This window comes from Martes martes (assembly GCF_963455335.1).
Source record: "Martes martes genome assembly, chromosome: 13".
NCBI lineage: Eukaryota > Metazoa > Chordata > Mammalia > Carnivora > Mustelidae > Martes > Martes martes.
The window spans coordinates 37,074,710-37,102,197 of NC_137901.1; the positions used below are offsets into that span (position 1 = coordinate 37,074,710).

The 27,488-nt window shown below is 42.4% G+C and overlaps 1 protein-coding gene across 1 annotated transcript; it reads right to left on the reverse strand.

Annotated features, from left to right (window-relative positions):
• ZNF397 (zinc finger protein 397) lies at positions 1-8,659 on the reverse strand. Its single transcript, XM_080821167.1, has 4 exons — positions 8,590-8,659; positions 6,722-7,212; positions 6,332-6,455; positions 1-3,634 (listed from the first exon to the last, which is right to left on the reverse strand). The coding sequence occupies exons 2-4, from the start codon at positions 7,136-7,138 to the stop codon at positions 2,586-2,588; spliced, it is 1,590 nt and encodes a 529-aa protein (XP_080677293.1). The 5' UTR covers positions 7,139-7,212; positions 8,590-8,659; the 3' UTR covers positions 1-2,585.
• Between the last annotated feature and the right edge of the window lie 18,829 nt (positions 8,660-27,488).

Below are 27,488 nucleotides of genomic sequence, written 5' to 3' on the forward strand. Positions count from 1 at the left end.
ACATATTTCCAGGATTTTTAATGCATAAATATATTTTTACATGGAGTCATACTGTACATGTTTTATTTTTACTTAAGATATGCTGTCATTTCTTTTGACATCAATCAGCATCACTTTTTTTTTTTTAAACAGCTTTTAAGAGTTTGTATACATTCATGATGTTTTCTGAAGCATACATTTCCAGGTAGAATTTTAAAGTCAAAAGGCAATGGTTAAGGCTTCTGGTACTGATTGCCAGAGATCCTATCTATTCACAGCTTACCAGCAGCACTGGAGTCCCAACTTCCCTGAATCTTTATGAGGGGGGAAAGAGTGCCATCTCAACTCTTGCTTTAATATACGTTTTTAATCCTACCAAGACTGCCCGCTTGTCACCCACTGGCACTTGTTCTTTTGTGATTTGCTTACTGAAGTACCACTCTTTCTACTGGAACTTCCTCATGAGGATATACTATAGAGATGGCTCCACAGAAGGGTTTTGTTTTCCTTTTGCCTGGGTTCGAAGTCTGACCTCACCATTTTTTAGCTGTATATTGACTAAGCCATGATTCTAAGCCTTCATTTTCTCATCTGCAAAATATGTGCTGTCAGAGAAACAACAAATATATACAAAGCCCTCAGCAAAGTACCTGTTATGTTTCTTTGTAGGTTAAGAACTCTCTGTAAAGAATCTCTCCCTTTTGTAATATGTGTTGTATCAATTCCTACTTAACAATTGTCCTACCCTTTTCAGTTTGTATCTTTATCTTGGGAGAGGAAATGGTAGAGTTGAATATGAATAACTCTTACCATGTTACTTTGTTACCCTATCCCTTTCTTTTCTCACCTTCTTTCTTGAAGCATGGGGATTTAGCCCACTGGCCATTCTTACTGGTTAGTATCTGTTATCTATGTATGTTCCAACAAGAGCATTCTTTACTTATCCTCCCGAAAACTCTTCTTTTGCTAAGCTCAGGATTCTAAATTCCCATAGATTTCTATTTTTGGCAAGGTGTTCGAACTCTGACCAGTTGCGTATTTTTTAATAATAGGTTTTTCTGTTGCTAACTAACCTATATCTCTTCTCCAATTGCACTGAGAAGCACCAGACTAGGGATACTTTTCCTGCTCGGTCCCTCAGAAGATGGTAGTCTCTGGATGGACCAGGACTGTTTACTTTTTGTTACCCCTTCCCTTCAGCATTGTCTTTAAAATTCTTAAGACTGAAGTACTGCAAAATGATGACATAAGGCAAAACTGGACACATGTGAGGTGCCTGGAGGCTAAGTCACAGACCCAGGGACTGACAAATATTGTTTAGTACCTGAGCCCAAGGGAGTGCACCAGAACTGTGGGGGTACAGCCCCAGAAACAGATGTGGTAGCCATAGCCGCTTCTGACCCAGAGCCTTCGAGTGAGCAGGAAGCGGACAACAGCTCTGATAGCCTCAAGAACCAAAGGAGCTCTTCTGTTCAGGAAAGAGAAGATTTAGAATTCTAACAGGTACTTAACCGTTGAAGCTAGGCTGGGCTCTTTGAAACCACCCCGCCTTCCCCAAACACACACAAGGTCTAGTGGAGCCTACAGGCAAGAAACTAGTTATTAACCTTTCCCTTGGCTCACACCAGACCACACAGCTCCACTCTACCCTGTGCCCCAAGAACTCGAGATTTTGTCTAATAACAGATGCTTCTCTGCTGGCTCCTACTTTGCTACATCCATGTTTCTTACACACCTGACTCCACTTCAAAAGGAACTCAACAGCAACACTCCACACAAAATGGCCTTTTCTCAGATGTGCCATTCTTCCTGACCTTTGTTTCCTCTGCTGGGAATATTGTTCCCTAGCCTGCCTGCCTACTTCCCTGGCTAACTCCTGTACATTCTTCAATTTGTTTTTCTCAGAAACTTTCCCTGATCCAAGGCTGGCTCAGGTACTCAATGTCACAGAGCCCTGCTCATGCCATGATGCCAGTTTGCCTTGCCCGTTCAACCACAGAGACAGTCTGACTCCCTGTTGTATTCCTAGTGCCTGGCACAACACAGGCCTTCAAAAAGTTAACTGCTGGATAAATTAATTTGTATTCTTTCCACTACCTCATTTCTGGACTGCCCTGGGCTCAACACATCATCTATGAACTGCTTCCCCATCTCTCTTGCTGCCCTGTCACTGTTCTTAATTGGCCAGTAAAATTCTGTATTCCTGAGACAAAATGTCCCTCATACTGTCCACACCATATCCCAAATCTGGCATGTGGACAATCAGATGTGGTTGACAGCCCGGGTTGCTGTACCCTCTTCATGACATTCTCATGGAAAATGAGGTTTCAATGTTATATTCCCATTTTTCTTATTTCCTGAGTATTCCTAATGGTAAGAGGAAAGCTGGAAGCAGTGATTCTTCCATCTGCTGCTCTAATTAGTCCTAGGAAAAGCTTTCAAGGAACAATTTGCAGTAGCATCGGGAAGTGCTGCTCAGTTAAGTCGGAATGACTCCAGACCTGGGAGTTTACCAGCCTGGAGTCTTGTTCCAAAAAGTAAACCCTTTCAACTAACAAAGATAAAAATCTGACCAAAATATTTACAACATTCATTGTACTGCCAAGTTACTTGACAGTGTGCACCCTCTGATGGCGCAGGAGGACTGATCTGTGCCTGAAAGCCTTCCCACATTCGTTACATATGTAAGCTTCATCCCCAGAATGGATTCTCTGATGCTGAACAAGGGCGGAGCTCCTTTTGAAGGTTTTGCCACATTCATTACACTGATAGGGTTCCTCTCCGCTATGAATTCTCTGATGTCTGATGAGGTTTGAGCTCAGACTGAAAGCTTTTCCACACTCATTACATTCATAAGGTTTCTCTCCACTATGTATTCTCTGATGGGTTATCAGCTCTGAACTCTGCCTGAAAGCTTTTCCACATTCATTACATTCATAAGGTCTCTCTCCCGTATGAATTCGCTGGTGTCTAATAAGCTTTGAGCTTTGGCTAAAGGTTTTCCCACACTCATTACACTCATAGGGTTTCTCGCCAGTGTGAATTCTTTGATGTATAATGAGATAGGAACTTTGACTGAATGCTTTGCCACATTCGTTACATTTACAAGCTTTCTCCCCAGTATGAATTTTGCGATGTCTAATGAGGGCTGAGCTCTGATTGAAGGCTTTCCCACATTCACTACATTCATATGCTTTCTCACCACTGTGAATTCTCTGATGAATGATAAGGTATGACCTCAGACTAAAAGCCTTCCCACACTGGTTACACTTATAAGGCTTTTCTCCAGTATGGATTCTCTGATGTTGTGTTAGAGAGGAATGCTGTTTGAAGCTGTGCCCACATACATCACATCTATAAGGTCTCTCTTCTGTAGGAACTTTCTGGTAAGTTATAGAGTTTGTACTTAGAATCAAGCTGCTTTGAGGCTCAGGATGGTCTCTCTTTCCTAGAGATTTGTGTGTGAAGATTACTTGACTAAAACTGCCCCCTTGGGTAGGGAATCTTCTTAATTTCTCCCCTGTAGGACTTTCTTGTTGCCACTCTAAATTGCTGTCATGTTCACTAACTCCTCCAGATGAAGGCTCCTGGGGACGTCCTTGTGATTTTTCTCCTGAAATGTCCTTCTTGGTCACTGATTCGTGGTTCTCACGATCTGAAATGATAACAGCAAAAACAGACTGTTTTATTTCTCTAGTCACTCTCAGTACCCACTTTTCACATGAGAGAAAACAGAGGCTTCTACCCACAAGAGGTCGAGGTCCACACCCATCTTTCTTTAACTGCCCATACTGGTCCCTCCTCCTTTCTAGTATGAAGGCCTACACCTACAGTTTGAAGTTTAATCTTTCCTGCTCCCTCTGAAACTTCACTTGATCAATTAGCTACTATTCCTATTATTTTCACCCTTTTTCTCTGCTGATTCCTGTTCATTAGCATTTAAATAAGCCCAAATTTCTCGTGTTTCCAATCAAGCTCCTTGCCTACACATCTACTTCCTGCAGCCTCACTTTCCCTCAGAGTAAAGCTTTTTGAAAAGAGTTATCTGTACTCCTCTCTGTTCTGCAATCTGGTTTCTGTCCTCCCTGGATACGCCCTCCCTGCCACGCTACTCTCATCAAGGTCACCAACTTCATAACTGCTTAATCCAATAAATACTTTCTGGATCTTAGTTAGCTTCTCTGTAGCATGGACACCGAGGACCACACCTTCCTTCTAGAGACATTTCTCTTCCAGCTATATTAGCCTGAATTCTGGGGCTGTTCCTTCTTAGATTCAAGGCCTCTCACTCAAACACAAGGTCCTTCAGATTCTGTTCTGGGCTCTCTTGTATCCTCAATCTTCACACTCTCTACCACCCAGGTTACAGTCACTACTTATGTGATAAGCTAACGTCTCCCCAGATCCCCAGTTCTATTCTATTAAGCTCTAGACTTTCATCTCCAATGCTAATTGGGATATTACTTGTGAATACTCCACAAGCAGTAAAATGGCCCAGACAAAACACGTCATATATTTTTTTCCCCTTGTTTTCCACTTCCATTTACACAACAGCACCATCATTAACCAAGTTTTTCAAGACTAATACCTGGGTATCATCCCCAACTCCTTTCCTACATTCTCCACTTGTAATCCTGACCAGCTACTGCAATGCAATTTGAAATGCTGGTGAACAGGAGGCAACTTTGATCTTCCTTCTCACCAGAATACATCTTGACTTATTCACTGGGGCCATTTAGATACAACAGTCTCTTAACAGGACTCTACTCTTGCCTTCCTCAAATCCATCCTCCACTCTGCAGCTAAGTTCTAAAACACAAGTCCAATCAACTACTCTCTTGTCCAAAACCTTTCAACTGTGCTCCACTGTCCTATCCAAACTAATTAGGATGATCTCCAAGTTTTCACAACCTGGGTCTCATTTTCCTCTCTGGTTGTGTTTCGCCATCTCTCCCCTATGAATTCTCTATTCGGGTTAAACTGAATTACCTGCGGTTCCCAGAATGGGTTATATTCTCTCACCTTTAGGACTTTGTGGCCTTGCTTGTGTGATACTGTAATACAGGAAATATGGATTTGGTCTGCATCCTCAGTTCCTGGCACAGAGCTTTTAAAAGCCCTTGCAGTCTCCTAAGTGGTAGAGGTGAAAGGCCTATCTTTTGTTATTCATAATAAGCCCCTATCAACCAGTACCTCAGTTTATGCTTATGAGGTAACTCGGGAAGGCTGGGGGCTGGCTGCCAAAGGAACGAACTATGCGATTAGAAGTTGAACTTTCTGCCCCACCTTTAGACCTCCACGGAAAGGGACTGGAGGCTTAACCATCAATGGCCAATGATTTAATCAACCATGTTTATGTAATGAAACTTGTAAAAAAAAAACCTTAAACAAAAGGGCTTAGAGAGCTTCCAGGATGGTGGATGCATCCAAGAGCCACAACAGTGGTGAATTTCTAACTCCACAGGGACAGAAGGAAGCTGGGTATTGCTCTGTGTACCTCTCCATCTGGCTGTACACTTGCATCCTTTATAAACTGGTAAGAGTAAGCAAGGTGTTTCTTTGAGTTCTGTGAGCTATTATAGCAAATTATGAAACCTGGAGAGGTGGTCATGGAATGTCAAATTTGCAGCCCAATCAGAAGTGTGGGTGAGCTGGGGATTCATGACATGCGATTGGCATCTGAAGTGGGAGATGGGGAGGGAAGCAGTCTTGTGGGACCAAAACCCTAACCTGTGGGGTCTGCATTAATTCTAGGTAATTAGGCTCAGACTTAGAATTGCTTAAGATGAGGGGAAAACCCCACATATCCAGTGTGAGAAGTGCTTTGAGTAGAAAAAAGTTTTTTCCTTTAGGATGGGACACTTCCTCCTGCTTATTTACCTGGCTTTCTCCTCAGTCATAGTTCAAATCTTAGTTTAGGTGTTTCCTCCTCCAAAACATACTCCTTGAACCTCTAAGGTTGGGTTAGGTGTGTTCATATGTGCCCCCATAGTACCTATGGCCTACTTTTATTCTGTAATTTATTATACTATATTGCCATTGCCTTTTTGCTTGTCCACCACCCCATCTAGATGCAAGGTCTTGAAGACAGAGACCCAGTGCCTCCCACAGTACCAGACATATGTTAGCACCCTATTAAGTTATATAATCAAGGAATAAGTTAAGAAATGACAGGGAAACTGAAATAGGAAGGGCTGACTTCCTTCATGAGGGTTGCTGAAGAGGGTACATCTGGTCTAGAGTAAGACAGGTGAGATGCTCACATGCGGCATCTTTGTAAAATGCAATTAATTCTGTACCCTCAAAACCAGAGGCCTGATAGCGGTTCCCAGCTGAGTTTCTACTTTCTTACCACTTCTGGGGGAAAGGCAAGGTTCCCAGGGTTTCAGCTGGGTCTTTAAAGGCTGGAGTTGGATGTTTGTTAACTCCTGGGATGTTCCAAGACCTGTCAAGTCCTTCCATGGCACTGCTGGTCCCTGAAATCAGGAAAAGTGGTTAGCTTTCTGAGAAACTCCCTAAGGAAAATGCTTAGTAAAAATCTCGAAGAGGGCAACAAAGACAACTCCAGGGATGAGTGATAGGGAAAAAGAACTATTTAAGGACAGAGATAGATATAACCACAGTAGTCACTGCAGGGTATGGTTCGGTGGAGACAACTTTCCCTTCCACTGCTGTGAGGATGCCACATGCTCTAGTCTGTACATTTCTCTTCCCCCAACATATCACATCTCTCTGTTCCCACCTGCTGCTGCCCTGCATCATCAAATTCCCTCTCCAAATCCTCCAACAGGGTCACAGCTTCCTCGCCGCTTTTTGGACTATGTTGCTGAACCCAGATCTGCAGCTCCTCAGGCAGGATGCTCAGAAACTGCTCCAGCACCAGCAGCTCCAGGATCTGCTCCTTGGTGTGCAACTCTGGCATGAGCCACTGATAGCAAAGCTCCTGGAGTCGGCCCAGAGCTTCCCGGGGTCCAGGTGTCTCCTGGTAGCAAAACTTTCTGAATTGTTGGCGGAACAATTCTTGGCAGGATCTGGTGCTCCCACCCTGCTTACATTTCGGACCCCAGGAAAGGCTTTCTTCTACTTTCACTAGTATTAGTTCTTGATCCTGAGGACTCTGAGGTACCAAGGTTGAAACTCTTCTGGATTCCACAGCCATTCTGGCCTAAACAGTGGAGCAAAAAGCTCACTACAATTGGGTACGGTATTTCAGTTTGAGTAATCTCTTTGTTCCTGAAAGATATAAAACCACTGTTAACTTATAGCAGTGAGAATCTTGTAAGAACTTATAATAAAGGTCAGTCATCCCAGTAATGTATTGAGGGGGAAGAAGTTTGATACTATAAAATAATCAAGTGACAAACTAAAGATCACTCGCCCATTTATCATCCATTTAGAATTTTTACCACTAATAATAGAAGAAATTATTTTAGAAGCAAAAGAATGCAGTATTACCATGAATCACATAACGCAAAATCTCCTTTTCAATTCCTTCAATCCTGATGGTTATCAAGGAGAAAAATCTGTCTTAATTTGTAGAACTCCCTTTTTAATAGAGTATAAGTCTCAGACTTCTAAGGGTAACAATATCTAGTTAGGATTTAATAATGCTTTCAAATATTTATTTTTAGGGGTGCCTGGGTGGCTCAGTGGGTTAAGCCTCTGCTTTTGGCTCAGGTCATGATCTCAGGGTCCTGGGATCAAGCCCAGAACTGGGCTCCCTGCTCAGCAGAGAGCCTGCTTCTCCCTCTCCCTCTGCTTGTGCTCTCTGCCAAATAAATAAATAAAATCTTAAAAAAAAATAGTAAAAATTTATTTTTAGTTACCTTCTATCTATGGCAAATAATGTTGACTTCCATTTGTAGGAGTAACAACATTTTTAAAACTTTATATAAATATGAGTTGATTTAAAGAAAAACTTTCAATTGCCATTTGATCAAATTTAGTTTTCAATGCATTTCTTCAACAAACGCTGAGGCACTAACCATGGGCTCTGTCGTGAGCCAGGCAAAAGAATACAAAGGTCTTTGCTTTTGAGTAAACGGATCTACAGAGGAATTAACCAAGTGTTTGTTAAACGCTTACTGTGTGCTCAAAAACACGTCCGTTATCGTAAAGACACAAAAGCAGCAAAAAAGTCAATCTCCGTTCTCAAGCTTAGCATATAGAGGAATAAACATTTTTTAGAGTGAAATATGGCAACAAATAATTACATATTCAATTTTGTGATATAGCTCACACAGACCTGATTCGAGGATGGGTGAGTATCGACCGGAGGGTATGCCCTTGAAACTGCGGGGCAGATCAATACCATCTGACCCTAACACTACAGTTAACTTTAGAGATTAGAACAGTTAGGCTAGGCAACAGCCTATTTTCACATCCAGGCTAAAAGACAGCATTTGCGAAGTCACGGGGGGTTGGAGTAACTGCCCTTTCCCCTGGAAAGCAAGGGCTTGAGCTGGCCTCCGCGGGCTCCCAGGACGCTCGGAAACACCGCCCCGACAAGGGGCCGCGCGACCCGGGGAGCAAGGCCCCTTCGCCTGGCGCCCACCGTCCGGGCCACGCGCCCTCCCCGCCCTCCCTCCGCTCGGGGCCCGCGTCCCTCACCGCGAAGCCCAGCAGCCGCCAGAAAGCAAGCCGCCGACTCGGAGCGGCGAGCCACAAAGACCGGAAGTGCGCTACCGCGGCCTTCCGCTCGCGCGTCCTCCGGAGCCTCCGCGCGCCCCACCCCGTGCTCCTAAGCAGCCAATCGGTGCCGCGGGTCCTTCGTTCCCACCGCCTTCCGTCTCCGGCGCCCCGCCCCAAGGAGCACAGAGGCCCAAGCGAGGGAGAGCTGGGAAGGGCGGCGTCCTTGGGAGAGGTCGCTGCATCCCGGAGGGCGCTGCTTCCCGCCTCGGCAGCCTGCTACCCAGACCTCCACCGCCACCCACCTCCCGTGCACCACACCCTATCGTCTCATCTGCAGTTTCCAGAAAAGTATTAAGATTTGCCTGTAACTCTCGTGCGTTTCCATCACCTCCGGCAAAAGTAAACGCGTGAACAGGCTGAACAAAAAATGACAGCCGCTCCGTTTGCCCTTTCGTGTGCATACCGTTTCAGCCTTACGAGAGCTCTGTGCGTAGCTCTGTTATGCCCGCTGTCCAGCCGTAGACACTGCCCAAAGTCAAGGCCCGTCGAAGGCCCCGCAGCTCAAGGACACTTTGGTGTCCCAGGCTGCAACTCTAACGAGGAGTATTCCCATTTTTCACTGGAACCTAGTTGTCATTAAGACTTAGTGATTTCATTTAGTAAGTGAAAATGATGTTTCATGTTGTTTTAACTTGCATTTCATTTAGATCAGAGACCTTGAGATTAAGGTATTTTCTTTCATGTTTTTGCACCATTTATGATTTTTTAAGGAAATGGCTTTTCCCATTTTTTAAATTGAGGTGGTACTATTTTCCTTTTATATTTGCCATAGGTTTTTTTTTTTTTTTTACTTGCAAGGTTATCAACTCACTTATTACAAATACTTCCCTTTAATTTTGTTTAAAATGTTGGTACAAGGTGGTGTGTATACCTGGAAACATTATCTTTTGTAAGCTAAGGCTATTAAGACACATATTTGGAAAAAAAATAATTAGCTTTCAGAGTGCTTTAATCTTAATCATTGTGAACCAGCTATGGTAATTTTACAGATCAAGAGAACGAATAATATTACTGTGTGTTTCAGTTATCTGTGGCTGCATAAATCGAGCAGCAGGTGTTTTATTGTTCCCAATTCTGTGGTCAGGAATTCAGCCAGGGATGCCTGGCTCCTGCTCTCTGAGGTGTAAACTAGCATGGCTTAACTGGGACTAGAAGGTCCAAGAATGCTTCACTCACATTGCTGTGGTCTTGGTGTTGCCTATTGGCTAGGGTTACTTGATTCTCCTCTGTAAAGCTTCTCTCCATGTAGTTTCTTCATCATTCAGGAGGCTAGCCGAAGTTTTCTTATAGGGTGCAGGGGTTCTAATAGAGTGAAGGAGAAAGAGAACAGGCTAGTTCTCTTAAGGCCTAGGTTTGGAATTGGCATTATATTAATTCTGCTGTATTCTATTCGCGGAAGGACAGGACTCATGGAAAGGGGAAATAGACTCCAGCTTTTAATAGGAAGAACAGCTTAAACATAGAAGGAAATTTAGACAGTTATCCTTGCATCCAGTTTACTTCAACTTCTTATATAGAGAAGCTTACTACTTAGGAGTGGAACTGTTGAAAGAAGGAATGCTTTCAATTGCAGTAATAGAAAACCTTACTAAATATCCATATTTAAGCCTTTTTATATTTATTTAGCCACAGAACAGAATCATTTTATTAGAACCCTGCTGGTTTTTTAAAAAAATTTAAGTTAACATATATTATTTGTTTCAGGGGTACAGATCTTTGGGTCATCAGTCTTGCACAATTCCCAACACTCACCATAGCACACACCCTCCCCAATGTCCATTCCCCCAGCCACCCTATCCCTCCCACCCCCCATACCCCAGGGCAGCCCTCCATTTGTTTGTTTCCTGATTTTAAGAGTCTCTAATGGTTTGTCTCCCTCCCCAGTCCCATCTTATTTCATTTTCCCCTCCCTTCCCCCCATAAGTCCCTGCCCTGCCTCTCAAATTCCTCATATCAGAGAAATCATATTAAGCCTTTTTATTATCACACATAGCTACATGTGTGGAGATAAGGTCATCCCTAGGGTTGGTTATTAACTAACCAAATATGTCAAATATGGCTTGATAATATTGTAAAGAACGCAGGTCCTTTCCATCTTTCTGCTCTGCCATTTTTAGATTTGTTGGCCTGTCTTCCAATTTGGCTTCCCCCATGGTCCTAAAATGACTTAGTTTCAGATTACAGATGATATCCACAAGCAGATAAAGGGAACCCCCTTGTATTCTGCCCATTTTTAAGACTAAGAAAAGCCTTGGCCCTCAGCAGCTTTCCTCTCCATCGTAATTAAAATTACTTCAACTGTCTATGCCTATCACCAACAAGGGTTGTGAGGCATCCATAATAGGCTCAGGCCAATTGAGATTCATATCCTAGGTGTGAGGAGGGGGTCAGCCTCTCCTGAAAGACAATCTGGGGGAGGTAAACAAAATTAAGATTATGTTAAAAAGGCAAAAATGTTAAGGGCAGCGTAGGAGTGCTGACGACACTGATTCCATCTTTGGCCCGCCGTCTCTTTCATGCCCTCGCAATGACCTCCCTTCCAGGCTATAGGCTTCAGGCCCTGTGGAGGTTAATGCATCCCCTGACCTGAATGCTGGAAGCATTAACGTGACACACAGCACCAAGACCACACAGAAGGCACCACTTTAGGTAACTAGTAAAGATGACTGGCGCACAGAAGATTCCACTTGAGATAACTACCCTGTGACCTCCGCACCACATGGCTCGCTGTCTAGAAGGTGGGTATTAAGGTCTGGATTCAGCTGGGGAATAGCTGCCTTGTGGGCTGGATCCTGTCTGCCTGATTCTCCCTGTAAGTTCCCGTGAGTAAGACTGTAAAGAGTTATGGTGTCACTTGTGTTGTTTTTCTGGGGCTCCTGGGTGGTGCAGTCGGTTAACCATTGGACTCTTGGTTTCGGCTTCGGTCGTGATCTCAGGGTCGCGAGATGGAGCTCGGTGTCGGGCTCCCCACGCTCCGCGCCGTCTGCTTGAGATTCTCTCTCTTTTTCTCTAAAATAAATATATTTCTCAAAGTGCCTTCTCAGTTTGGAGGATACTTTACTAACTCTCCTCTGCCTTCTAAAGGCTGAAAAAGGGGATAGGTTGATGAATGCTGAGTGTGTTATAGTAGCATTTACTTCATATAGGTAACCTGATTTACTTCTATATAGGTACTAGGAAGAAAAAGATTCCTGTCATTCCTTGTAAGAGGGGGTGTATTTAAAATATAAACCAGTTTCTTAGTTGCAGGAGATGTAAGCTGGGGATTTATGGGTAGGACTTGGTCAAAATTTCTGGTGGGAGAGTAATTCACTACTCTTAAGAAAGAGCCTTAGACAACATTTTCCAGTTACACGAGGTCTTAGTCTGTTTGAGCTGGTATAACAAAAATACCATAGACTCGGTGACTTATAAACAACAAATTTATTTCTCACGGTTCCACAAGATGGAAAGTCCATGATGGAGGTGTGTAGGTTCAACTTCCGGTGAGGACCTACTTCATGAGCTTCGTAAAGTCGTGATGGGTGAGTAAGGCTATTTATTCAGTAAATTTTAACTGTTTGAATTACTGTATCACATTCAACAGTGCTCTCCTTCAACTTCATTGGGCGAGATAAACTTGTTGAAAGTCTCTTCACTGTAAACCACCGTTCAGTCACAAATGATAGAGAAAATGGCTTCTTGCTGCTTCAGGGAAATGGATGGAAGTATGTGGAACACTGGTAAGAAAAGTGAGGGATTCAAATGAAATACAGGAGAGGCTTTTTCACTTGAGTTACCACTATGAATCCTGGAGCATAAACTCCATCGGGCTTTGGTTTCCCACATTGTCTCTCTAGTATGGCCCGGCACACCGCCATACAAAAGAGAGGAGCGGGTCTATTCAAGTAGTTAAACAAGGAGCCGCTGGGGCACCTGGGTGGCTCAGTGGGTTAAAGCCTCTGCCTTCGGCTCAGGTCATGATCCCAGGGTCCTGGGATGGAGCCCCGCATCTGGCTCTCTGCTCCGCAGGGATCCTGCTTCCTCCTCCTCTCTCTCTGCCTACTTGTGATCTCTCTCTGTCAAATAAAAAACAAACAAACAAACAAAAACCAAGGAGCCGCTGAGGTGGCCCTAATGCCATAGCAGCTTATGTAAGCAAACCAAAACCTGAACTAGCGTGGATGCCTTTAAAAGCCTCAGAATTAAGAACTAGAAGCTTAACGATAGCTAATCACAAACAGCCAACTAAGCCTTCTCAAATTAGGCAACAAGTTGTAGCCAATCAAAGAAATTTCTTTGATTTGCTTCTCCATTTCGGCCTTTCCCTTAGCCCCGGCTGGTGGAGTGCCCCATGCCATTGCCAGTTTGGTGCTGCCTGCTGTTCCTTGATGTTTGCTCAAAAAAAAACTTCAAAATGGGGGCTTCTGGGTGACTTAACTGGTTAAACGTCTGACTCTTGGTTAGGCTCAGGTCGTGATGTCCGGGTCATGGGATCGAGCCATGCATTGGGTACCATGCTCAGCAGGGAGTCTGCTTGTAGATAGTCTCTCTCCTTTTCCTCTGCTTCTCCTGCTTGTGGTTGTGCCCTCTCTTTCTCAAACAAATCTCGGAAAAACCAAAAACAACAGAAAACTTCAAAATTTTTGGATGTGAGGGCAATCTGGCTGTCTCCCTGGTGATGGAGAGGGTTGATTCGCTGATCTGGCTGGCTAGGCACATGTCCTGTTTCTTCCTCACCCCTCCCCATGCGTCCGTCCCGAAGTCGTGCAGTTGGTTGAAGAGGATGACCCTCCCTGATAACGGAGGACTCTTCCTGGGTCAAGGGTATGCGAGTAGCTACTTGCTCCCCTGCTGGAACCTCCAAACAAGTTCTCAAGGTCCATTAGTAGTAGAATTAGGGTGGTCAAGCTTCAAGGATTCCAGACCCTTCGAAATGAGGCACTGCACGGGGCAGTCTGCCTTTCTTTAAAAACAAAACAAATGAAGAAAAAACCCCACAAAACTTCAAAATTTTCATGTACCTCCATTTACTTTTTAGTAGTGCTAAAACTAGTGATTGTAGGTATTTGAAGGGTTCAAAGATGGCAAGTGTTCAGAAAGAAAAAATATTTTTTTAAAGATTTTATTTACTTGACAGAGAGAAATCACAAGTAGGCAGAGAGGCAGGCAGAGAGAGAGGGGGAAGCAGGCTCTGTGCTGAGCAGAGAGCCCAATGCAGTCCTCGATCCCAGGACCCTGAGATCATGACCTGAGCTGAAGGCAGAGGCTTAACGCACTGAGCCGTCCAGGCACCCCAGAAAGAAAAATTTTGAATAACAGACTTTTTAAAACCCAGGATTTATTTTAATCGGTTATAGTAAGAGGCCAGACATGGTGATAGCTGCCTTGGGGGGAAAAAGTTTATTACAGTTCCCTAGAGGGTGGGGGCACTGCATGCCACACAGGGCCACGTGGGATTACAGGGAGAATCAGAGAGAACCGGAACTAAATTTATTTTTCCTTTTTAAAAAATACTTCTGGGAAGTAGCTGGGTGGGGATGTTCCCTATCGAGGAGAAGGCAAAATGCCTGGATGAGGCTTGCAGTTGGAGGGTTTGTAATAGATTTCCTGAATGCCTGATGGTGGAGATGTTTGTAAAACAAAAGAAAACCTTGGACTGTTAGCATGACCTTGCATCTCCAAAATGCCATATCTTCATCTACAAAATATCAGAAATACGTACTACACCAGCATATTGTTACTGTTACCCTGATGTCACCCCTTCAGCTTTGTATTATTTAGAGGCCAATAATAGACATTGTAACAGAATGAGACAGTGCTCATTTGTAGTAGGCAAAACAGTAAACAAAGACCTTATTTACCGAGTTGTTTCTTTTTGCATCAATGTAAAAGAAAGCCCTTGAAGTTGCTCATGAGGTGCGTGTTTGCTTACCATGCCTAGCAGAGTTAAAGCTACAGGTATACTCTTCCTGTCCTACTTTCCCCCTCTCATTTCAGTGTAACCACAATCACCAGTCTCCTCCTGGCTCTTAATCCTGTCCGTCCCCTCAGAAAGATCTTTCCTTAGGATCTGTTCTGCCTTGAACAGAGTGATCATTGAGTGATTCAATGAAGATAAATTCTAAGATTAAGTTTGGTGGTGGTGGTGGAGGGGGGGAAGGTGGTGGCTTTCTAAATGCATGGAGTATGAGTAATAAAACCAACAAAAGCTAAAAGCTGAGTGGAACATTTCCTGATGGTTTCATGAGCAGGAAACAAGAGGCTGGAGAGAAAGCTTTTTTAAAAAAAAAGCTGTAGGACTTGGGTACTAAAAGACTTTCACCTCATTTCGTTATAACTGTTATTTGTGGTAAGGTGGAAATGTTTAAAAATCTCATCTGATTGCCTTGAGCTTGTAGTATTTGTCTAAATTCTTTTGTTGTAGCAATCATTTAGAAGGAAATCTAGGTTTTACTTGAATTTTTCTGTAGAACAGTGAATGTATTGAATACCCATTGGGTTTCTCTCTGACCATGCCTAATGATTAATTAAAAAAAAAGATTTATTAAAGCATGTGTGTACATACACACACACACACACACACACACACACACACGGACGGGGTGGGGGGGCGGGGGGCGGAGGTGGGGGAGCATAGGGAGAGAAAGAGAAGCTGACTCCCCGCTGTGTAGGAGGCCCTCCCTGGGGCTCCATCCCAGGACCCTAGGATCATGACCTGAGAAGGCAGGTCTCCCAACCAACTGAGCCCCTGAGAAATTAATTAATTTTTTTTTTTTTTTTTTACAGAGAGGGAGAGATCACAAGTAGGGAGAGAGGCAGGCAGAGAGAGAGGAGGAAGCAGGCTCCCCGCCGAGCAGAGAGCCCGATGCGGGACTCAATCTCAGGACCCTGAGATCATGACCGGAGCCGAAGGCAGAGGCTTAACCCACTGAGCCACCCAGGCGCCCCGAGAAATTAATTTTTGCTCTTGTCAGGCATTATAGTGGTAAGTGACTAACAAGTTTATATACTACCCAGTATTTAGGCCTTCTGAGGGCCATATACATTATTTTAAATTATATTTAAATTATATTAAATTATATTTAAATTATTTTTCAGAAGGTGCAACCTAATTTGCTTACCTTTTCTGGATTTATTTTGCTTTTAAAAATTACGTTATGTTTTAGTGGTTGGGATTATACTGCTTCAGGTAATCACACTTTCCTTTATAAATGGTGACTTCTTTTGTTGATTATTAAAAAGATCCAATTGAATAGCTATTTGGATTTGCCTGATAGTAAGAATTATTTAGGGTTATTTAGGAATTTTTAGGAATTTTAAGGCTAAACATTTCTAGGCCTTCAGTTAGAAAACCTAAGGAGGGTTCTTAGAATTTATGTTTTTGACAAACACCCCAGCACAACCAAAATCTCTCTTATTTTGTCCTTCTTTATAGTCCATCTGCATTCCTATCCTAAGGTGCCAACCAGGGCCTGTCGGGAGAGACTTGAATGAACTATGGAAACAGTAAAATCTCCCCCCCACCCCCATGCCACAAAAGCATTGATTTCATTAAAAAAAAAAAAACCAAAAAACACCAATGGGAGTCTGGGTGGCTCAGTTGGTTAAGCATCTGCCTTCAGCCTGGGATTGAGCCTTGGGGACTCTGCCTGCTCAGCAGAGAGTCTGCTTCTCCCTCTTCTTCTGCCACACACTCACTCTCTCTCCTCTGTCTCAAATAAATCTTTTCTTTTCCTTTATGATTTTATTTATTTATTTGAGAGAGAGGGAGAGCGTGCATGTGAGAGAGCACAGAAGTGGGAAGGAGAGGGAGAAGCAGGCTCCCTGCAAGCGGGAGCCCAATTCAGGGCTGGGGACTGGATCCCAGGACCCTGGGATCATGAACGGAGCTGAAGGCAGACGCTTAACGGACTGAGCCACCCAGGCACCCCTGTCTGCAATAAATCTTAAACAAGAACAGAAAACCTATGCGCCATAGCCCAGTGAGGTCATGTTGGAGAGGGAATTCCTCAGCTGCCCAGAGGCCTGATGTTAAATTAATACTGAGTGAAAGCATTTGGCGGGGGTGGGGGGGAGGGGAGGGGTAGGGTGGTGGCTTGGTGGTGGCGAAGATGTCCAGCTGCTTTCACCTTTTAAATGGGAAATTGAGGCGCTTGACCACAGAAAAGCCAGTGTGACCAGGTCTAGCTTGCTTGGCTTTTGGGTCTTTGTATTTACCACCTGTTTGGTTGGGTGGCAAACTGAATAGCATGTTTTGACAAATCCATTCAAAGTTGCCCTTTGAAAGGAAAATTAGGGCAGCTGAATGTTTGTTTGCTCTTCTCCAGAAAGATATGATCAAACACAGGAGAAAATGTTTTGATTGATGGCTTCTTTACATACTAACCTTTAGGACATATTTACCTTTGAAAAGGGTTTTGTTGCTCTCTTATCAGGGGATACCGAGAACTGCTTGACAGAGGTTTGAATCGGAGTTGAATGTCCCATAACCAGTGTCCTGTTTGCTTCTAGGGTCCAAGCAGGAACAGAAACTCTATTTTCAGGTTTTCAGAAAATTTTTTTTTTAAAGATTTTATTTTTAAGTAATCTCTACTTGAGTGGGGTTCAAACTCACAACCCCGAGATCAAGAGTCACACGCTCCACCAGCTGAGCCAGCTAGGTGCCCCTTAGCTTGTTTTTTAGTAAATGAAAAGACTACTAGGTTTAAGATTGATTCAAGAATGCTATTTAATTCTATGAAAACCAGATAAAGGATAAAATACTGTTTTCTTTGACTCTCTTGAGTATCTGTTTTTATCCTTTGATTTGCATGTTCTGGATTTATTTCACAGGGGCATGGAGGTTTATTGCTCTCTGCTTTTGGTGCTTATGCTTTAAGGACAGTATAAAAATCACTAAACAAAAATACATGTTGGACATTGCTGTTGGGGAAATGGAAGTGTTCTTTTCTTTTTTTTTTTTTAAAGATTTTATTTATTCATTTGACAGACAGAGATCACAAGTAGGCGGAGAGGCAGGCAGAGAGAGAGGGGGAAGCAGGCTCCCCGCTGTGCAGAGGAGCCTGAGATCATGACCCGAGCTGAAGGCAGAGGCTTTAACCCACTGAGCCACCCAGGCACCCCAGAAGTGTTCTTTTCAGTGACAGTCGAGTGCTTAATGCTTGCTTTTTAAGAACCAAAGACACCATATTTTTGCACTTTTTAAATGTACTGCACATTACCATTCCCTTTGAAAAAGAGTGTATTGAAAAATTTTAAAGCTGTAATTTATACTAATATATGATTTTTGGAAATTATGGAACTATGGAGATAAAGATACATACTTAATCTTTACTCCGCCTGACACAAACGTTTCTTTATATCATTCCTCTGAAGTTGAACTTTTGGAGGCAGTGACTTTGTAATTGTCAGCACCTCGCATTGGCCTCTTATCAATCCTTATGTATTCTGAACAATAACATTTGTCACTGTTGACAGCCTATCCCTCCCCTCCCCCCGGCCCGTCCACACTTGGCCTAGCTAGCTCCTCTTTACTACCTACTTTTTTTTTTTTTTTTTAAAGATTTTATTTATTTATTTGTCAGAGAGAGAGGGAGAGAGAGAAAGCACGAGCACAGGCAGAGGCAGAGGGAGAAGCAGGCTCCCTGCCAAGCAAGGAGCCCGATGTGGGACTCGATCCCAGGACGCTGGGATCATGACCTGAGCCGAAGGCAGCTGCTTAACCCACTGAGCCACCCAGGCGTCCCATACTACCTACTTTTTTAAAAAAAGATTTTATTTATTTGAGATAGGGCATGTGTTCATGGGGTTGGGGGTGCTGCAGTGGGAGAGGGAGAAGCAGGCTCCCCACTGAGCAGGGAGCCCATCGCAGGGCTCGATCCCAGGACCCCAGCATCATGACCTGAGCTGAAGGCAGACGCTTAACCAACTGAGCCACCCAGGCCTCCCACTACCTACTCCCTTTATACCTAGTTCTTTATACCACTGCCAAGCTCATGTTCAACACTCTAATCTTCATAAATATTCCTTCTCTAGGAGAGTGATTGCACTCTATTTGTGTGTAAGTGATGCCCGAATTTGTTTTTCCATCCCTGACTTGTCTACTGAAGGAAAATGGCTTGTCTCCTCCTCTGCCTTCTGATACCCAGTGTGTGGGTTTTCCACATCCAGTGGTTGTCCATTCCCACACCTGGGCATGCCACTGTTCATTCAGCTCGGCCGCCAGGCCCTGCAGGTTAGGGGCTCAGTCCCATGACCGTCTCCTCACTTCAGACACCAGTCACAAGGAGCGGGTACCCAGCTTGCCCACACTTCTCTCCGACCTGGCCACAAATTGGAGGTTCCTGCAGCACCCATAAGGTTTGGGTGTTTGTTAGGCTAGCTCATAGAAATCGGGGAACACCTGACTTACTATTGTTGGTTTCTTACAAAGGATACAAATGAACAGCCAGATAAAGAGTTAGGGCGAAGTCAGGACGAGTCCGAGTGTAAGAGCTTCTGTCCCCACAGAATTGGGGTTGTGTCCCCAACCTGCAAGCTCTGTTCATTGGTGTAGGGTTCCTGTGGAGGTCCCATTTCCTAGTTACAATTGATGAAGTCATCGGCCACTGATGATTTACTCAATCTCTATTTCTCTCCCCTCTTCCTGGAGGTTAGAAGTAGGGTGCAGGACTGAGAATTCCAGTTTTTCTCATCATGTGGTTGGTTCCCCTGGCAACCAGCCCTCCTGCTTCCTCTCATTAGCTAGCCAGTACTCCCGTGTGCTTGACAGGGGCTTCTTGTGAATGACAAAAGCCTCTTCTCTTACACCTAGCTCAGAAAATCCCAAGGGTTTTAGGAGCTCTGTGCCAGGAACCAAGAATGAAGACCAGATAGTGGTTTCTTCTTACATCACAGTATTCCATCTCCCAAGCCCCAGATCTTAATTTCTGGTTTGTATGAACATCTATCTGAGCACAGTCAACAGTCCCACAGTGTTTCAATATTCACACAGCCATATCCCATTCAACTACCTTCCTTTATTTTGAATCTATTGATAATGAATTGTTGTGGAATTATTATAATAGAGTGTCTTTATCAACTTTTTTTTTTCTTCCCAATGTCATGACTAAGCTGAAATCTAGGGCCAGTGTAAGGGCAAATTAATCATTTTTAAAGTCTGGTCCTATTGAATTATCATCCAAAATAGCTCAAATGTGTTGTTTTTACATTTCCACTATTTCAATTCAGGCCTTTATGGTTTGTCTTCTAATAGGTTTTCAGTATCCTTGATTTCTATCTGGCCTCTTATCCTAATGCATCTTTCAGATTGTTGCAAGAATCTTAACATAAATCTGATGGATCATCCTATTTGTAAACCTTTGCTGCCTTGCCGTACCCTCTACTGTAAGGCACACACCCTTACCATTTCATTTAACCTCTTCTTCCTTTGGACCCATATTAACTGATGTAGAAAGACATTAAGGTTCACAGCCTATTGCCAAGAAAGGATTCTTGAGAGGTCTTTGGTGCAAATAAAGGTGGTTTTATTAAAGCACAGGGACAGGACTGATGGGAAGAAAGAACAGTACTAGGGTCATGAGGAGTGACCCATTACACACTTTCAAGTTGGGAGGCGGTTAGGGATGGAGTAAGCCTCCCAGGTATTTTGGAAACAGGGTTTCCAGGATCCTAAGGGGGCTAATTATTGTTAAGAAAAGGTCTTTTATTGCTTCTGAGTAAAAACTCAGTCCTGAGACTCTTCAGATGTATACTGGTGGGTCATGTGCTTGGGGATGATTGCCAGCATGGATCCTGGGGGGTAGAGATGAAATTTCCAAAGGAATTTTTGTATGTTAAAGTAGACATACAGGATCCTGTGGGTTGGGGTAAGATTGCCTTTTGCCCTTAGCAAAGTATTAACATTGAGGCAGCTGAGTTCCTAGAGGAAGGTCACCCTGCCTGTTTCAAGGACTTGTCAATGGGCTGTGGGTAGGAAGGAAATTTACCTGAGCTGAAGGCAGACGATTAACTGACTGAGCCATCCAGGTGCCCCCACACCCAACACATTTCTAAGCATAGTGGCTACTCCTTTACAGAATTTTAAACAAGTCTTATGTAAATTGTGTGCAGTTAAACAAGTCTAGTCAGTTTAGTCTTGTGTTTAAATAGCAACTGATTGCTCAGTCACCTAGGAAACTGGATGGAAACCAGGGACTTGAGTAAAAACCCTCTAAATAGAGAACATGTCAGGATCTCTTAAAGCTCTCGAATCAAGGATAGTATTACCAGTTTGTGCAACTAAGCATGACAACATGGCAGAATGAGATAAAATTAAGAAAGCACATAAGTGAATGCATTCTGCTAATGACTGAATCTAACCAAACCAACCAAAAATAAATTCAAACAAGTAGTCGTTAATTTAAAAAACATAACTTACCCAACATTTTACTATAATGTTATTGGTCTGTGAAAGGATCCCATGCTGTTGACATCCTACAGGTATAATAAAATACATGAAGATGTTGAATGTCAGTCTGAATAGACGTACCTATGCCACGGGATAGATACCTCTATTTTTACTGAAGTGTTTACTTGTACAAAGAAGGAATATATTAATCCGCCTTAAAATCCTCACTAGTTTTTATAGTTGATTGTATTATTGTTAGTATCTGTTAATGTAATTGTATATAAAGGGTTAATAGTATAAACCGTAAAATACATCCCATATTAATTGCTTATGAGACCAAAGCTCATCAAATGTGCATATTAGAGATATTCCAGAATATTCAAGCAGTTTTCAATGTCTTCCTTCCCAAGCTCCCTTTGTTCCTTTACCTCTTGGGCTTCGCAGCAATCTTGCTAGTTTGTGTTGGTACACTTGTGAATTAACAAGCGGGTGATAATTAGCAATAGCGGTGACCTTGGATCTAGTTGTAAAATGGATGAAAGCTTCAATTACCTTTACAGCTTTGGGAATATGACTTGGCTGGAGCCAGTTCAGTAAACGGATTTTTGTTTATCCACCGTTTAGTACCTCTCCATCAGTTTTAAGAGGGAAAAACTGTTGCGAGGTGGGGGAACTCCATTGGGGGGGGGTACTACCACAGGCTTCTTGAAATCTTTCCTTGGAGCATGCTGCCACCTGTTGGCCAGATAAGGCAGGGCAGCTGCAGTGGGGGAATCCCAGGGGAGGCTGAAGTATTATTTCTCATTCCCATTAACATTTAACACTTTTAGGAACTTAGAAAATTTGGATTTTCAACATCTAGGGGATTCATCAAATATTGGAATTATAGAGAAAAAGACTGTAACAGCCTAAGGAACCAAATAATCTGGAGCACTTTGCCTAGAGTTACATGAATACAAAGATGCTATAAAAAACTCAAATACACGGGGCACCTGGGTAGCTCAGTGGATTAAAGCCTCTGCCTTTGGCTCAGGTCATGGTCCCAGGGTCCTGGGATCGAGCCCCGCATCTGGCTCCCTGCTCAGTGGGGAGCCTGCCTCCTCTCTTCCTCTCTGCCTGCCTCTCTGCCTACTTGTAATCTGTCTGTCAAACAAATAAATAAAATTAAAAAAACAACAACACAAAAAACCTCAAATACACCTACTTTTGAGCTGCATAAAGAAGAAAAAAAAATCAACCTTAGGAAGTGTTGTGGTGAATCTCTTAAAATTCAGTTTATCTCATGTTTACTCAGTCTTGTAAATCTGTCATCACTTTTTAAAAGCGATAGCATATACGAAAACTAACTTTGGCCTAAATGAAGAAGTTGTATATTTAAAAAATGTCATTAATAAATAAAATCTGTGTTATAACACCTAAAGTTTTGATACTTAGTTTAAAAACCAATGTTTATTTAGCACCACTGAGCCAAGAAGTCTACTAAGTTCTGTGACTTGTACAGTGAATCAAAGACACAGGGTCTGCTCTCTGGAAACCTGTCTAGAAGGTGATACGGAGGCATCAACAGAATTCTAGAAAAGCAAAATGAGGAACAGTATGTACAGAGTGCTTTGGGAATGGAGGAGGTACTGAAACCCCAACTTGGGTTATGGAAAATAATAAGCAGATGAGAGCAAATATTCTTTAATATTTGTACGAGTTTACAGCTGATGTATGCAGACTTAAATTTATGTCCCCCATAATGAAAACTTTAACTCCAACTTTATATTGTCAGATATCTATCTAAAGTGTCTATTATTCATTGTAAAGATTCCTCCTTTTTTGTCTCCCAAGGAAAAGTACTAAAATTTAGGAAAATCATGTACTATTTCTGTAGTTAAGATGTAAACAATGTAACAATTAAAGCTTAGAAATGACTAGAGGCTGCGCAAGTGTACGTATTTCTAATTTATTTGGATTTAATATCTGGTGTCGTAAGAATGATCACTTTGCTTTTCATCATCGCTTACCAATACTGTAAATGTGTTATTTCCTGACTTATAATTTAGGTTAGTGTTCTAAAAAAGGACTACTTTTAAAAAAAAGATTTTATTTATTTATTTGACAGACAGAGATCACAAGCAGGCAGAGAGAGAGGAGGAAGCAGGCTCCCTGCTGAGCAGAGAGCCCGACGTGGGACTCAATCCCAGGACCCTGAGATCATGACCTGAGCTGAAGGCAGAGGCTTTAACCCACTGAGCCACCCAGGTGCCCCTAAATAATCAAAAATTTAAAAAAGGGTTTGATCTTGTCCAGCTCTACAACACAGGAAAATCAAATTTTTAAGAAAATTATTTCAGTTATTTCTTACCATAACTTGGTAGGTAATGTTATTTCATTTTATGGACTATGAAACCAAGAACAGATTGGTTAAATGAACCAAAGTTCACCAAAGGAGTGGTGGAACCTGGATTTGAACTTCAGGGTTTTGTTTGTTTTGTCTTTGAGATCATTACAGTTACACAGGAACTGCAAACATAGTAAGGGAGAGGTCCTGTGTACTCTTTATCCAGTTTTCCCCAGTGGTTCATGAGACACAAAATCACTGGGGAAACTAGGCAAAGGGTTACATCTTAGGTAACCATAGTACTGTATTAAAACCAAAGCATGGAGTCTGTACAGTGTGTGTATGTGTGTCTAGGTGCGTGCATCTATGTCCTTCTGTCACATCTACATTGGTTTAACCTCTGCAGCATCTAAGATAAACAACTATTGCTTCACCACAAAGATCCCCCTCATGTTTTGCATTTATAGTCATGGCTCCCCTCACTATCCCTAACCCCCGGCAACCACTAATCTCTTCTCCACATTTGTAATTTTGTCATTTGGGGAATGTGATCTAATGGAGTAATATAATATATGACCTCCTGAGACAGGATTTTCTTTTTTTCCACCCACCATAATGCCTTCGAGTGCCATCTGGGTTCTTGTAGGCAGTTCGTTGTAGACAGCATAGAGTTGGGTTATGATTTTTATCTATGCTGCCAATCTGCTTGGTGAACTTAGACTGCTTCCATTTAATTTAGTTACTGACATTAGGGCTTAAGTATTCTATTTTTCATTTTGTTCCATCTCTCCATTTTGCCTTTTGTGGATTACTAAAATATTTGTTAGAATTTTGTTTTGATTTATCAGTGATGTTTTGAGTGTCTTCATATCACTTTCTTAGTGATTGCTCTAGGCATTATATTACATATACATAACTTATCACAGTCTACTGGTGTTGACATTTACCAGTCTGAATCAAGTATAGGAACCTTACCTCCTCTTAAGTTCCTCTACCTCCCACATTTATAATATAATTGTCTTAAACATTTCCTGTACATACATTGAGAACCACACCAAATAATATATATATATTTTGCTTCAACCATCAAACACAATTAAGGAAATGCAAGCGGTGATGGAATGTCTGTTGTGTTTACCTAAATTTTTACTTTTTGTTCTTCCTGATGTTCCAAGTTTCCTCCTTTAGTCTCTTCCTTTCTGATTCAAGAATTTCTTTTAGCCATTCTTTTAGGGAAGGTCTGCTGACAACAGATTCTCTTATTTGCCTTTCATCTGAGAATGTCTGATTTCTCCTCTATTCTGGAAGGTTATAGAGTTCTTTTCTTTCCGTACTTGAAATAGTCTTTTTATGTTTATGTGTAATATCCAGTATTTTAGCTGTACTTAGTAGGAAGAATAGGGAGATGAACACTTACACCATCTTGTCCTGGAACCAGAAACTCATGGAACAGTTTTCAATATGTAATATTATTTGTATTCAAATTTAGAAAATGGATACTTCACGAGTTCCCCAACATATAGTTGATTTTTCCCCCCCTGAGTATTCTAGAATTATCACCAGTGGTATCAAAATTTTATGTCCTAAAGTCACCAGAAAGTGATGTCAAGAACAAAGCTTGGGATACTGGATACAGGGGCACCCAACTGGCTTGGTCATAAAGCATTGTAACTCTTGATCTCGGGGTTGTAAGTTTGAGCTCCACAGTGGGTGTGGAGATTACTTAAAATCTTAAGGGGTCACCTGGGTGGTTCTGTCGGTTAAGGATCTGACTCTCGATTTTCGCTGGGGTCACCATCGCAGGGTTTTGGGATGGAGCCCCAAGTTGGGCTCAGTGCTCAGTGGGGAGTCTGCTTGGAGATTCTCTCTCTCCTTCTGCTTCCCCCTCCCCCCGCCCCGCTCATGCTCTCTCTAAAATAAATAAAATCATTAAAAAAAGATCCTAAAAACATATTGGGTACAAAATCTAGATGCAATTTCTAGGGAGTATAAAAACAACTTATTTGCCAAAAGAAAGACATTAGAGTACAAATAAAAATGCGAGCTGAATGTATCCAGTGTTTGCCATCCATTCTCTTTTGGACTGGTTAATTCTGGGAGCGTAATGAAATAGTCCTTTGTGAAAGGAAAGGACCTTAGAATCATTGAGGATTCCTTTCCAAAATCACACGTGCAGGACTTTAGTGAGACACATTCATTAGTGTTGATTGGAGTTATGTAATTCTTATTACTCACGGTATTCTAGCTCCCTTTGTCAATGTCCAATCTAGTGCCAGACTCCCAAAAGGCCCTGAATTTGGCAAGCACACTGTATGATGAAATGCATAGCCGTTTCTTTAAAAAAAAAAAAAAAAAAAAAAAGAGGGAGGGGGGCAGTCCAAGCTGTTCTCTCTAAGTTTTAAGCTTAGATTTAATCAAGTCCAGCCACAATTATCCCACCCAGGAGCTATTATCACATTCTTCCTTTTGAAAGCAGCTCAAACCACGGAATTGTTGGCAGTCACATCCAATCCTTTAGGAGCAAAAAATTCTTGGAGCCTCCCAATCCCTAGCTCGTACTTCTTTTTCCTGTTTAACATGTTGGTGAAGTTATTCGGGAAACAAACAAACAAAAAAGATTTGAGTTTTAATTTGTAAATCTTCAATTTAATGCAAGATATAATTATGCTAGTAAAGCAGATATTGAATCTGGGAGAAATAGTAATGGGAAAATTGACTTATGAGGGGACTGATAGAATTATGTATCAATATAAATATTTCTATTAATCTTGTTAACCAGCTATGTGTATGTCTGTGTATATACATGGATATCTTTTTTTTTTTTTAAGATTTTATTTATTTATTTGACAGAGGGAGAGAGATCACAAGTAGGCAGAGAGGCAGGCAGAGAGAGAGGGGGAAGCAGGCTCCCCGCTGAGCAGAGAGCCTGATGTGGGGTTCGATCCCAGGACCCCGAGATCATGACCTGAGCCCAAGGCAGAGGCTTAACCCACTGAGCCACCCAGGTGCCCCTATACATGGATATCTTAACTAGAAGCAAAACCCAAAACCCAAAAGATAATGACAGTAACCTCAGACATTAAAAATGACCAGATTTTATTTATTTAAAAATTTTTTTTAAATTAAAAAATATTTTAAAAGATTTTTTTTTAAAATTTATTTATTCGACAGAGATCACAAGTAGGCAGAGAGTCAGGCAGAGAGAGAGGGGGGGGGAAGCAGGATCCCCACTGAGCAGAGAGCGCCATGTGGGGCTCGATCCCAGAACCCTGAGATCATGACCTGAGCTGAAGGCAGAGGCTTAACCCACTGAGCCACACAGGTGCCCCTAAAATGTTTTTTTTAAGGGGGTGTCACACCCAGTGTGGAGCCCAGCTAGGGCCTGAACTCTTTTTTTTTTTTCTTTTTAAGTTTTTTCTTTTTAAAATTTATTTCTTTTCAGCATAACATAATTCATTGTTTATGCACCACACCCAGTGCTCCATGCAATACGTGCCCTCCATAATACCCACCACCTGGCTCCCCTCCTCCTTCAAAAGCCTCAGATTGTTTTTCAGAGTCCATAGTCTCTCATGGTTCATCTCCCCTTCCTATTTCCCTCAACTCCCTTCTCCTCTCCATCTCCCCATGTCCTCCATGTTATTTCTTATGCTCCACAAGTAAGTGAAACCATATGATAATTGACTCTCTCTGCTTGACTTATTTCACTCAGCATAATCTCTTCCAGTCCCGTCCATGTTGCTACAAAAGTTGGGTATTTATCCTTTCTGATGGAGGCATACTACTCCATAGTGTATATGGACCACATCTTCCTTATCCATTTGTCCATTGATGGGCATCTTGGTTCTTTCCACAGTTTGGTGACCATGGCCATTGCTGCTATAAACATTGGGGTACAGATGGCCATTCTTTTCACTACATCTGTATCTTTGGGGTAAATACCCAGTAGTGCAATTGCAGGGTCCTAGGGAAGCTCTATTTTTAATTTCTTAAGGAATCTCCACACTGTTCTCCAAAGTGGCTGCACCAACTTGCATTCCCACCAACAGTGTAAGAGGGTTCCCCTTTCTCCACATCCTCTCCAACACACGTTGTTTCCTGTCTTGCTAATTTTGGCCATTC